The sequence below is a fragment of the Zeus faber genome (assembly GCF_960531495.2).
Source record: "Zeus faber genome assembly, chromosome: 6".
Taxonomy (NCBI): domain Eukaryota; kingdom Metazoa; phylum Chordata; class Actinopteri; order Zeiformes; family Zeidae; genus Zeus; species Zeus faber.
The window spans coordinates 5,835,956-5,849,870 of record NC_137201.1 but is presented as its reverse complement, the minus strand read 5'-3'; the positions used below and the strand labels follow the sequence as shown (position 1 = coordinate 5,849,870).

General features: G+C 43.4%; 1 protein-coding gene across 1 annotated transcript in view; it reads left to right on the top strand.

Moving 5' to 3' along the window:
* LOC307231595 (uncharacterized protein) overlaps positions 1-13,878 on the top strand; it is a gene marked incomplete at its 5' end in the record, with an annotated part of 61,322 nt that extends 47,444 nt beyond the window's left edge. Inside the window, one exon of the mRNA XM_080002360.1 lies at positions 13,605-13,878. Coding sequence (XP_079858486.1) covers positions 13,605-13,671 — 67 coding nt within the window. The 3' untranslated portion in view covers positions 13,672-13,878. The remainder of the gene's footprint in view (positions 1-13,604) is intronic.
* Positions 13,879-13,915: the final 37 nt, after the last annotated feature.

Sequence of the window (13,915 nt, the reverse complement as noted above, 5' to 3'; positions counted from 1 at the left end):
TTCAACTATTTCAATTATAATTTTTTTTTTTCGTGTGTGAATGCACAATTAATGAAAGAATCAGTGTGGGCAAGCAATTTCTTATAAAAACAGCAACCTTAAAAAGAAAAAAGAAAGGGAAAAAAATAAATATATATATATATATATATATATATATATATATATATATATATATAATTTGTTTTTCTCCAATGAATCTTTAAATCATTGAAGCTGATGGCTTCTAGGGTAGATTCAAAGTATTACAGAGATACTTTACTGTGCTTATGAGACTCCTAAGCTTCCAGTGGAAGCTTACGCTTTGGGCTTGGTCTTGGATGTTTCCTGTACAACTTGTGCAACAAATGTAATTACCAGTTGGAGTTACTTCTATTTACATCTATTTAGGTCATGTGATTCCAGCCCAATCAATGTGTGTTGCTAAGTCATTTGGGGGTATTCATTTTAAATGCATTTACGTATATGTGCATGTTTGTGACAGAGAAGCTTTCGCTGATTTGGGCAGCTCTCATGCATGTAACCACACACGATAGAAAATACACACAATATATCAGGGAGTTCATGCACGACAATGCTGATATGGGACTCATAAACATTTTCCCCTTCGTATTCCATTGTTAAGTTATGAGATATATATATATATATATATATATATATATATATATATATATATATATATATATATATATATATATATATATATATATACACACACACACACACCCGGGACTCAAACCTGGGTTTTTCCTTTCCTACTGTATGTATGTAGGAGTCTCTACCTACAGGTACGGGTTTAGGGTGGGAGAAGGAGTCTTTCTGGCAGTGCGGTACCGACATGCTGTTGGTTTTATTATAACAAAACGAAAAAGGCTCGCTGCCCAAAAAGCCGTGGCTTAACCACACCCCTTGATCCACCACCCAACTTAGGTCGGGGAACCATCCGGCCGACAACCAACCCGTCGGTCCGCAACACTCACATCTCCCTACCGACCCTGAGCGCACTCCCCCAGCCGCTTCTGACCGAGGGAGGGGTCCAGCGGGCAGGCGACCTGGACCACCTGGCCATCTTACGTCAGGGGGCAGTCCCGGCGGTGACTCAGTCCCGGCGGTGACTCAGTCCCGGCGGTGACTCAGTCCTGGCGGTGGCGGGGCCTCCACAGATGGTCCAGGGGCTGGGACTGGTCGGGTCCTCCTGGGAGACAGAAGAGAGGGGCCCGGGAGCTTTGTTGGCCGCCACGGGTCCTACCCGTCATCACAGGAGCTCATGCCAGTGATGACGCGCTCCACCTGGCAGTGGAGGAAGTCCCGCTTGTCCTCCAGCGCAGCAACACGCAACCACAGCCGGACTAATCAGCACCGCTCAGACACTGATTTGGCTGTTTCGGACAGCTGTGCGACCAGGGGAAGGAAGCCGTGCTGCCATCAGCAGCCGCAGGTTAACCACGGCCCTTGGTCCGCCCCAATGTATATGTACAATGGTTGTACATCTGATTATTCAATTTCAAGAGAAAGTCAAAGCAAATAATAAATAACAAATAACGCAACTCAGAAGGTAATCATTTGAGACTAGTATTTCCTTTTATTTACTCCTTTATTTGTCAGTTCTTCTGTTACTTCAAGTAAAAAGTAAAAATGCTCTTCCAATCTGTAAGCCATGTGACATGCTTCTGTTTCTCGGTTTCTGTATTAGTTCAAGCAGTATCGCGCATCACAGCCTTTCCCTTTTACAGGGAAGCAGGTCCTTCTTCCCTAGCCTTCTTCTGCGGCCATATGGGTCATTTGAGTGTGAGCTCACAGTAAACACATCCCGTCCTGTCATGGCCGACAGCTAACATAATGTGAGATTTCACCAGTTTTTCGCGTCACACCACTGAGAGAGACACACACAGAAGGGTGTGTGTGTGTGTGTGTGTGTGTGTGTGTGTGTGTGTGTGTGTGTGTGTGTGTGTGTGTGTGTGTGTGTGTGTGTGTGTGTGTGTGTGTGTGTGTGTGTGTGTGTGTGTGTGTGTGTCCCTGTGTTGGATGCAGCGTGTCACCCGATCCCCCAGCCTAGTGAGTTATATGTTCAGCAGTGTGGGAGCCACTCTCCTCCCCTGTACTCACCTCTCCATTCGTTCTCCTCGGGGAGCGTCCTGCATATGCGCCATTGTACGTTTCTGTGTGTGTGTGCGCGCGTGTGTTCCCACTGGGAACAGATTAGGGTTGGCAACAGTAGGTGTGTGATGATATGTTGGGCATGCTGTAACCTGATCGTGTGTGTTTGCACGTTATTGTGTTGTGCATGCTTTGTGTAATGAAGTGCAACGTTAAAGTCAGCAAACGCATACATGCTCACATGGTGAAATGCGGGAAATCAATAGGGCACTCGCATTTTATACGTCATTGTAGACACACATGCAGGTTGCTAAGGGAATTATTAAGGTGCAGTAGGGTTATGTAGTGTAGTAGGGTTATGTAACAGGATAGTGAGGACACAAAGATATGGCTGAGTAACCAAACACACGCACGCACACACACACACCTTGAGCTCATTCTATTTAGAGAAAGAAAGGCACAGTGGTGCTCTGTACAGTGTTTGAAGCCAAGACGAGTTGGCAGACACGTTCAAAGCCTTTGGTTTGATGTGAGGAACTAATGCTGCTGTTGTGTTTTTGCACTGAGCTTTAACAGGGAAAGTATTAAATAATACTGAAGAATAGAGAAAGAAAAATGTGTGTCCATAATGTGAATTCGATTTCTCACCGTATCACTTCTGTCTCACCAAAATCTGCCATCTGCTGTCTCTGTCTCTGCTCACGGTTGTGGTGCATGTCGAAGTTATATATATCTATATATTTATAGCCAGAACATTAAAACCACCTGCCTAATATTGTGTAGGTCCCACTCGCCAGAACACCTCTGACCCATGGAAGCATGGACTCCACAAGACCTCTGAAGGTGTCCTGTGGTATCTGGCAACAAGACATTAGCAGCAGATCCTTTCAGTCCTGTAAGTTGTGAGGTGGGGCCCCCATGGATCAGGCTTGTTGTTCCAGCACATCCCAGAGATGCTCGATTGGATTGAGATCTGGGGAATTTGGAGGCCAAGTCAACACCTAGTCTCTGTCATGTTCCTTAAACCATTCCGGAACATTTTTTTGCAGTGTGGCAGGGCGCATTTTCCTGCTGAAAGAGGCCAATGCCAGCAGGGAATAGTGTTGCCATAAAGGGGTGTACTCGGTCTGCAGCAATGTTTAGGGAGGTGGTACGTGTCAAAGTAACATCCACATGAATGCCAAGGACCCAAAGTTTCTAAGCAGAACATTTCCCAGAGCATCACACTGCCTTTCCAGGCTTGCCTTCTTCCCATAGTGATTCCTGGTGCCATCTCTTCCTCTGGTAAACGATGCACACGTACCCGGCCAACAAGATGATGTAAAAGAAAGCGGGATTCATCAGACCAGGCCACCTTCTTCCATTGCTCCATGGTCCAGTTCTGACGCCTACATGCCCATTGTGGGCGTTTTCGGCGGTGGACATGGGTCACCATGGGCCCTCTTAATGGTCTGTGGTCATGCAGCCCCATACACAGCAAGCTGTGATGCACTGTGTGTTCTGACACCTTTCTATCATAGCAGCATGAACATTTTCCACAATTGTGCCACGTAGCTCTTCTGTCGGATCGGAGCAGACGGGCTAAACTTCACTCCCCACGCACATCAATGAGCCTTCGGCGCCCACGACCCTGTCACAAGTTCACCGGTTGTCCTTCATTGGACCACTTTTGGTAGGGACTAACCACAGCATACCGGGAACACCCCACAAGCCTTGCCTTTTTGGACATGCTCTGACCCAGTCGTCTAGCCATCACAATTTGGCCCTTGTCAATGTCGCTCAGATCCTTATGCTTGCCCATTTTTCCTGCTTCCAACACATCAACTTTAAGAACTGACTGTTCACTTTCTCCCGTTCACTTGCCGCAATGTTATTCACTTCAACTGTCAGTTGTTTTAATGTTGTGGCTTATCGGTGTATATACTGTATATTCCTCTAGATGTGGAAGGCTCAGGTCTCACTGCCTGTGGTGAGCTGGTTGGGAGCTCATTTCTATCTGCGGTATAGGACAGTATGGAGAGTGGAATTATTGTCTCTTTAGTTTTCATAAATCCTTGAGAATCCTCATCTCAATGGGACTTCCCTGGTTTAATTAATTATTTAATTAAAATTTTAATTTGCGTGTGTATTTTGTGACCATTGTTTTTCCTGTTACACCAGCCTAATGTTAATCATTCATGACTTCACAACAGTTTTCCCAGCGATTCCTGGCTGTTTTGTGTGTGTGTGTGTGTGTGTGTGTGTGTGTGTGTGTGTGTGTGTGTGTGTGTGTGTGTGTGTGTGTGTGTGTGTGTGTGTGTGTGTGTGTGTGTGTGTGTGTGTGTGTGTGTATAAAGGCTAACATTCCTCTGGTCACACGTGAGTGGAGAAAACAAGCCTAACACTGACTGATATCCCACACCACAGTGTGTGTTTGATCAAAGACACAGCCTCAAGCTGCTCAGGAAAGAAACAGGAACCAGGGAAAGTGAAAGGCCTCTCACATACACACACACACACACACACACACACACACACACACACACACACACACAGAGTTTCTTTAAGAACGTGTCATCCCCCATGCCTTAGAGATTTCAGTAAGAAAATCTACTGTAATAGCAGCAGGGTGTTTCAACTCTGGCTCAACATAAGTCTCCCTTAAGTTAGCTGGCAAGCAGCGAATCACAGTTGAAGGGCGCCGTTCCTTCATACAAGTTTCATCTGTTGTTTCCAAGGTGCTATGTGAGATGCATTTATTGATCAAACCCTATCCTGGATCCCTTATTAGTCAAAACTCTAAAATCTACAGGTAGCTGTAACGCATGTAGCGGTGTATTTGGGAGATGATTCTCAGGGGGATCTGCAGTATTTAGCAATTCTTCCCGTAAGTCAATTTCATGAGTAGAAGCTTTTTTCCCTTTCAAAGCCCAGCCAGGCCTATTGCCTTTTTAACACCAATTCCAGTGTACAATCGGGCGGTGTCAGAATTCCAAGGTTTAAGTTCTGAATCAGTGGCGAGTGTGGTAGGGTACAAGAGAAGCGAACACATAAGTGAATGGTGTCTCTGCAGCCAACGCCTCTGCTATGTACACTAGGCAGAGGAAGCCAACAGGTAGATGTATGTAAAACTGAGCCCACTGTCAATGGGCCGCACCCCTCTTGTTTTCCTAAGGGGCCGAATTGGAAAGGAAACCCTCAGGCTCAAGAACAACAGCTTTGAGGGAAACATTTTCAAGTAGAACAAAGTTGTTTAATGTTTATTTTCCCGATTTGGCCATTGGGGCCAAAGGATTTGCAATTCTAGATTTAGTCACCTGATGTTCAATGGGGTTTTTTTTGCTTGGTCAATAGCTCTCAAAGTAAAAGTGTGGAGGGTCCCATGGGGGGCCTTTGGTGCTGTTTGCTGTAGATAACATAGATAGACTTACAAAGGGTCTGAAACGTGAAGCATATCTAAGAACTTGATCTAGCTCTTCCAGGTTACATAAGTGTATGGAAAAGGTCAAAGTTAATGATGATCTTACAACAGCTTAACTTTCTAAAGACGGAAAGGAAATGAATGTTCTGGCGAGCCGCACCCAGAATGGACCATATCACTGTTCGCTCTTTTGAAATATGAATTTCTTTTATCCTTGGTTAGATTTGGCTTGCCTCTGAGTTAAACTGGACTTTCAGTCCAGAGTCCAAATTGTCATAGCATAGATAGGCAGTAGACCTGGTCTAAGTTTGTATGGTAATTCTGTATGGCATTACAAATCCACTAGATTCACAAGTCATATGTTTTTAAAAGTTACTTCCTTCCTCTTTCTATGCACTTTGTGCAAGAAATTAGCTACAATGTTGTATCCAAGATTTTTATTTTATTTGTCACATGCAATCATAGAAGTATGGGCCATTAGTTGCATGAGAGGCACCATCTCCTTTGAATACTTGAATCTCTGAAATGCCTTTTTAAAAACTATTTTGAGGAAAATTGCTGTTTTACGTAAACTTGATTTTATATGGACTTGAAGTGGACAGTGTTGAACTGTATGTTTCTCTTTTGGAATGGCTTTCCCCCCTCTTAAAGCAGCATTACTGTATGTAACATTTAGTATTTGCGCCCCTACAGTTTCTGAGTGCAATTGCATTTTTACACCACTGTCGTAAAACTCGGTCCGGTGTCCATAAAGAATTTATTTTACCGCACAAATTTGAACCTTATGGGTCACGTTTCAATAAACGTCTATGTTACAAAGTTAAATATAATGTACACCTAGATTATAGTGCCCATTCCACGGACCTCACCACTTCCTGGAGTTGGGACTGAGTGCTCATTGCGTCCTCTCTCCCCGCAGGGAGGGTTGGGGCCCCCTGCTGCCTTGTGCGCAACCGTAGCACACGCGAGTAACTCGCCGCGCAATGAAGATGAGGGCCGCCGCTAGCCGGCTGAGGTGAGGTAGGATGCTGGGCGCACCACTGGCCCGTCTTGCCTGCTCCGTCGAGGAGGTGGAGCAATTAGGTTTTGTATGAGCATTATTAACGGACATTTAGGCTGGCAAATTTATAATTTATCAGGGTTTTTTTGTTTATAAATTTTACCAGGCAAAAAAACAGTTATTACCAGCTAACAGAAACCCTGAGCGAAACATCAAGCAAGTGACGTAGTGCCGTAAAGCATAACACACTTTTCCCATGGTTTCGAACCCGAACACAAAAGTTAGATGTGCAAGAAGAGACTTGGAGGGGGTGGGTGGGAGGGAATGAAAAAGGTGCCGTTCTCCATATGACAAGTCAGTGTACCATCAAAATGATTTGAATGCTGTGATTTTAAGGTAAAAAAAAGTTACATAGTGTTTCTTTAATGACAGCATCCCTGGTTTTTCCCGTTTTTAAGTGGAACTAAATAGCCCAGCAGGAGCTAGCCTTGTTCTCTGTCCAAGAGTACTGTGGCAGTATATGATTGCCAGAGTCAGCAAAAAATGTTGTGTTTCTCTAATAAAAAGCTGTTTCCTGTGGCTGTCGTGTAATTGTGGAACTGCCTTGTTATTTAAGAAGGTGATTAGAGACACTGTGACCTCATTCACCAAACCTTTCATCAATTCTTCTTAATTTTTCTCTTGGAAAAACAGCCTATGAGAAGAAATAACATTTGATTCATGAAACAAGAATCCCCGTCAGCATAATGCCTGCCCGCATCCTTCCCAATAAACATCCTTCCAAAAAACAAATTCAGATAAGTGAAAAATAAATCATAAATTCAGTAATGTTTATGAAAATGGTTATAAGTATGCGTTATGGATAAAACACATGACGTTCATTAGGTGACTGAGGCCCATGCTCTCTGTTACCAATAATTAGATATGACGCATCAAATTAAATGAAGAAGACTGCTCTATCTTTTCAGGAAAATCCCATCTACCCTGGAGCGGAAGCCCTCAAAGATGTCCGACCACTACAAATTTAGAGATCAGCTAAGCTTTCAAAGGCCCCCATGAAAGATCTAAAACCAGATCTGCGTTGGCACACCTGGCCTCCCACCTGCTGAGGGCAGGATGAGGGAGAAGAAGTGCAGAAGCCGAGTTTTGCCACCTTACTTGTTTGTCAGGTTAGTGTAGCTACTGATCGGTCTACGGCTGCGCAGCCCCAACTGAGCAAGCTGTGATGCACTGTGTGTTCTCACACCTTTCTGTCATAGCAGCTTTAACTTTTTCAGCAATTTGTGCTACATGCATTTCATATTCAATCAAATCAATTTGTGCAAATCTGTTCATAACTTTTTGAGTTATTCTGCAAACAGGCACACAGATGGACAGGGATAGAATGTTACAAAGTTTTATGTTTAGTCTGGCTTTCAGTATTTCACTGTTTAAAAGTGATGGGGAGGATTTTTTGTTACATTTATTTAACTAAATATCAGTAATTATAATACAAATTAAATTCATCATCATACTTTTTGAACAGGTTAGATTGGCCAATAATGTCATTATTAGACAGGTGCTAATACCTTGTCTTTTCTCTTATAAAGACTGGATACTGCAGGTAAGACAACAGTAAAAATGACATGACTTGGGACTTGACTTGCCTTAACTAAGGACTCGACTTGACTTGACATTACCTGTGACTTTACTTAAAATGACTTTGGACTTACTTGAGACTTGTACCAAATGACTTGAGACATGCTTGTGACTTGGATAAGAGGGATTTGGTCACATGTCTGGCTGTAACTGACTAAAAGTACGGTCACACCACCAGCGTACATGCGCTGCAAAGTGACAGGCTACAATGCCTTTCAAACGGAGCTCAGGGGGCGGAGCTACGTTCGCCGAAGATCTCACTGCTTTACAGCGACATGGAAAGTTGAGCAGATTTCGACTTTATGCAATTGAGCATCCCCAACCGATAGCCAATAGGAAGGAAGATACACTCTCAATGGCGCTGGTCCTGGGAAAATGGACGCTCGGATCACTTTGCAATTGTTCATAATTAATCTATTTTTTGTTACAATAAACATCCCTTAAACTATCCATAAAATAAGGAACACGTCATTTTATGTTTCTTCAACAAGGACAATTCTTTATTTGGCAAGACTACGAACACGCCCACAAAAGCCAGGGGCACAGAGACCTGGCGACGAGACATGAGCTGCTTGGCTTCACATTGCAGCCCCGTCACCGGTAGTGTGACTGTACCTTAAGGTGATAGTGTGAAGATCCCTTGACGTTCACTAAATATTTTCCACTGGTTCTGAAGTGAATGAAAGCAGAACCAGGATTACTTCACTTTATGGCTTTTGACAATCGATGCTCAAGCTAAAAGCTCTGACAAGGTATACGTTTTCATAAGGAAGGGGAAAAAAGTCTTATGCTTCATTTAATAATTAATTTATGCAAACCTAGTGGTAGTTTTGTGACTGTAGCGGTTCCCTTACAGTAAAGAGATCTGGGGTTGCTGAGAGTTTTTAACTGAGTGCTGTTGTGGTTGTGGGCAAACTGAGACCAGTTGTTACACTCACTGAGTTACTGGCAATGGAAATTGTTACTGGTGAAATGCATCAGTGATAACCTATATGTCTCTCTCTCTCTCTCTCTCTCTCTCTCTCGTTTCCTCACCACCCCTGCTTTGTAATTGAATTTAAATTATGCATGTACATGTACAGAGGTCAGCATCATTCTCTTTGCAAAGTTGCATGTGTGTCCTGGTCTGTAGTTTACTTGTCCCATCGATGTGTTGGATATTATGTTATGGTATGTTATGGTGTGCACTGTAAGTTGGTATGTGTGCATTTATTTTTTCTTTTCTTTTTTTTCACATGGACACCCCATTTAAATGTTTCAGCAGTTCCTTTGTGGCTCTTTATGAATGGAAACCATATGAGCTTCCTGGTGTCCAGGGAGCTCAAACCTCAAAGAGAGGGTTTACTTAGAAGCCAGCTAAACGCGTTCTGGGTTTCTTTAAGTAAGATGGCTTTACAGAAACGAAACCTCAATCAGGCTCAAGGTAGACTATGTATAATATCAGTCGTATAACTTGATTCTGGGTTTTTCAATTTACTTGTGGAAGTATTCACATAAAAAGGGTCATCAACAGATAACCAATCCAAATTAGGAAACTATCCTCTTCACTTTATACACGGTTGAGCACTATCAAGGAACAAACTTGAATGAATAATTAGAATATACTGTATATATATAGTGTGTGTGTGTGTGTGTGTGTGTGTGTGTGTGTGCAAAATATATATATATATATATATATATATATATATATATATATATATATATATATATATATATATATATATATATATATATATATATATATATATATACACACACACACACAAAATATATCCCCCCGGAGCGGGAGAGAAAATCGGCTATGACCGTCTGGGCGCCCTGCCTCTGCTCCACTTGGAAGTTGAAGTGGAGCAGCGGTGTCCTTCATAGGGTGGAGCCATTGTAGCGGGGCGTGGTCCTAACAGAGGGTGAAGGCCCTACCCAGGAGGTAATAGTGGATGGTGGTGATGGCCCACTTTATCACCAGGAATTCCTTCTCTACGGTGCTGTACCTAGTCTCCTACTCAAGCAAGCTTGCAGCTGAGGTACAGCACCGGCCGGTCCACACCCTCGAACTCCTGGGACAGGACAGCCCCAACCCCAATGTCCGTTCGTCTGTAGACAGAAACGAAGATCAAAGTTAGTGGTATGCAGTACAGGCTCCCCACAGAGAGCTGTTTTTAGTCTGACAAACGGCTGCTGGCATAGCCCTGCCCACTGGACCCGATCTGGAGCACCCTTTGGAGTTAGATTGGTCAAGGGGCTGGACAGTGCCGAAAATTCCGGCACAAACCTCCTTTAGTACCCGGCCAACCCCAAAAACTGCTTTACCTCCTTAGTATGTGGTCTCAGCGTGTTGGCAACCGCAGCGGTCTTATCCATCTGAGGTCGGAGCACCTCCCCTACTGCGGGGAAAAACGGAACCTAAATTACTTCTTGGTCCGGGATCGGACGAATCAGCGGTGCCCCTCCGTTGATTCGCCCGATCCCCAGCGGCTGAGCTGCCCAGGGATGGAAGCCTGCACCGCCTGTAAGCAATGGTGGCTTGAAAACCCTTTTTGCCAAGTGCACAAATTGATGAATTAAATCCCTTCAGAGTTGCATAAAAACATGTGATACTGTATTGCACTTGTAAAGCAACGGAATACTGTATTTATTTTGGAGACAGTGCAAATTGATATGTTAATGCTTCAGTAGCATTGTTAAAACCTAAAAATAAAACCTATTTTGCATCCTTGATGAACAGAACCATTGATTAGAAGCTATTTTTTTTATTGAATCACATCGCCACACAAATACCTAAACATCCAAAGTAGGAGATTTTTGGAGTGCTTTGATATTTTTATGGTATTCTTTCAATTATCTGTGATATTGTAAAAAATAAGGAGTTGACGTTGCTCCTAGCCAACAGAAAAACAAGTCTATGTCATTTCCTCAAAAGAGCGGATTGGTGAGTGGGCCGTTCGCTGCTTGTCTATGCCGGTCTACTAGCCTGAACATAACCTGCACCCAAAGCTTCTAGGTGTGGAACATAAGTTACCCCGGTGATCTACCCTGATTTAAAAAATAAAATGGTGTTGTGTCCCGGGAATCCCCGAGCCTAAACGTACCTTTATCTTGCTTGGTTGTGTGAACCCCTGAAAAATAAAATCTTCCAAGTCTTTCCCAGACTCAGAACATTCCCACAGCCCCGAACAATTCCACAGATGCAGTGTAGATACGGAATGTGAATCAAGGCTCAATGGAGCCCATTGTACGGCTCAAGCATATCTTTGCTTTATGATTGTTATCATGTGACTCATAGCGGTCCACAACCTGTGGTCCACCCCCTTCCACATTTACCTCCATGCTGTATTTTGTCTGAATATTTTCCTGCTTGTGTGACACTCTCAACAACAGTAGCTGTCTCCATTGCTGTGACGACTGGTCTACAGTTTGAAATGTTTTTCTTTTTTTTCACATCAACAGACATTTAATTGTTAAAGGAGTTTGATATTGACAGAGAGGGTCAGTTGTTAACCATGTTTGATTACGATTACGATAGCAAATTGACCCCCAACTAGTCAACGACTATTGGAATACTTTAATGACCATTTTAGACATTAGTTTTATCCATTTTGTTCCATCTGTATATCTGTCTAAAGCCATTTTTATTCATATTTGGTTGTTGACCTCAATTTTGTATTGATTGCTTATAATTTACAATCACGTAAACTTGAATTAAGCCCGATGTGCGCACACCTGACAGTTAGAATAGGTGTTACATTGGGTCCAACATTCATAAAGGAGTATTGCCCAAAATATGCTGTCACTCAGACTTGATGAAAAAAATACTCCATAGATGGAATGCTATAGGCAGAGAGAAACATAATTGTAGGTTTCTGCCTGAACTGCATTGCTGAAATGTGCTGAAATGTAGATGTCATGCTTCAGTGATACTACTTGTATGTTATGTCGACAAAAGGTGCCTTTCCCTGGCTCTTGTTGGAGGGTGTAGGTGAGCGATTGGCATAATGCACATGTGGATAATTCTGCTCTGACCAATGTTCAAGCAAGAGGCTCTTCATCCATTTGGAGGCAAAACAGCATCTTTATCAAACATCCAAGATGCCTGCCACGCAATAGCTGTCTGTTTCAATAGACTTCCTTAAAGAACCGGGGGCTGAATGTGTGGAGCCCCCAAAGCACCAGGTTCTCGCACTGTGTAGAGGCCACATACTTAAAAAAAAAAAAAAAGCGAGACTCAGTGACTCGGCCAAACGCTGGTGTTGTGTGGGGCCAGAATGAAGCAGTACATTACCATATTGTCAATTCTCCCATTGATTCACCTCCATAGACGTCCATTGTATAGGAGGCAGACTGAGGGATAGCCTGACTGAATAGCTCTTTACCATCATGTTGGATCTGTCTCCAACCACACGCAGCTAAAGCCACCATAGCTAACCTGCTCAGAGTAATCGCTGCTGCCGCGCGCACACACACGCCGCACACAGATGGTGCCACAAATTTAAATAGAGTCCAAATAAGATGAAAACATACATACACATACACACACACACACACACACACACATACACACTCACACACACACACACTAATTTATGCACTTTTGCATTAAAGTGTATTTGTCCCCTCTTGCAAGGCCAGATGAGACGTTTCCATGGGGTGTGGGTCACCCATGTCATGTGGAGCCATAGCAGCGAGCACTAAACGTGGTTGACGGAGCATGCTACAACAGCTGTGACAGTAAAGAGTTAATCCTCCGCTCCCATTCTCTTCAACGGAGCATACACACACACACACACACACGCATTCCCATCCATCTCACAGCGTTGTGCTGAAGGTTATTACTGTGTAAATGGTGAGGAGGTAGGAGATGATTGGAACAGGTCAATGAACGAAGGAGAGCGGAAACCACCTTTATCTGTCGACCCAAGTGGACTTATGAGGCCTGTAATAATAGCAGGGAATACGAGTACCTTAAACCTTCCAATCCAATTAGGAGTACCTTCAGCCAACTAACATACTGATCTGTGTGTGTGTATGTGTCCATGTACCAGCACCTCCTTTGATTCTTGGTTGTCTGGTCATTCCAACTGCTTCCGGCAGCACGCTGTGATAGTAAATATGTATGTGTGTATATATACAGTATATATACACTGTATCTAAATTTGATTATCTGTCTTAACATAAGTCAGAACGCATTTTGCAAAGACAACAACAAAGGCTGCATTGAGCTTTACGTACAGAACCTGGACGCCGTTCCCTTGACCTGAACCACCTTTCCTACTTTTACTGGTTTTGGTAGAAAAGAGGAGCAACGTACAACAGATTGCACCACAATGGTGTATAGAAGGGTGGGATTGAGCACGTTTTTGTCAAATGCACAACTATATTTTCCTGTTTCGCTGTTTTTGTCGTTGTCATTTTTTTTACAGTCAATATAAATTCCCTTGCCTTTGACTCTCCCTCTCCCTCTCTCCCTCCCCTCAGGGAGTTGTCGTCCAGGCATCAGACCAGCGTTCCGTTCCGGAACGTCCGAGAGTCTAAGCTGATCTGAGGCTGCAGAATGTGAGGAGACAGAAGCAACACAGCGCACTGAACACGACAACCACCCTCCCGGTCAATATGCTCAATTCGGGATGTCTTAAAAGAAAAGAGATCTGAAGATCTGAACGAACTGAGCTGCTGCACCTTTGGGTTAACCCTTTACTTGATTTTTGTAACAATTATGGCCGTATGACTTGGACAGTGTTCGAAAAGCTTTTTTTCCTACCAAGTACTTAAAAAGTGAGTGCGTCCTT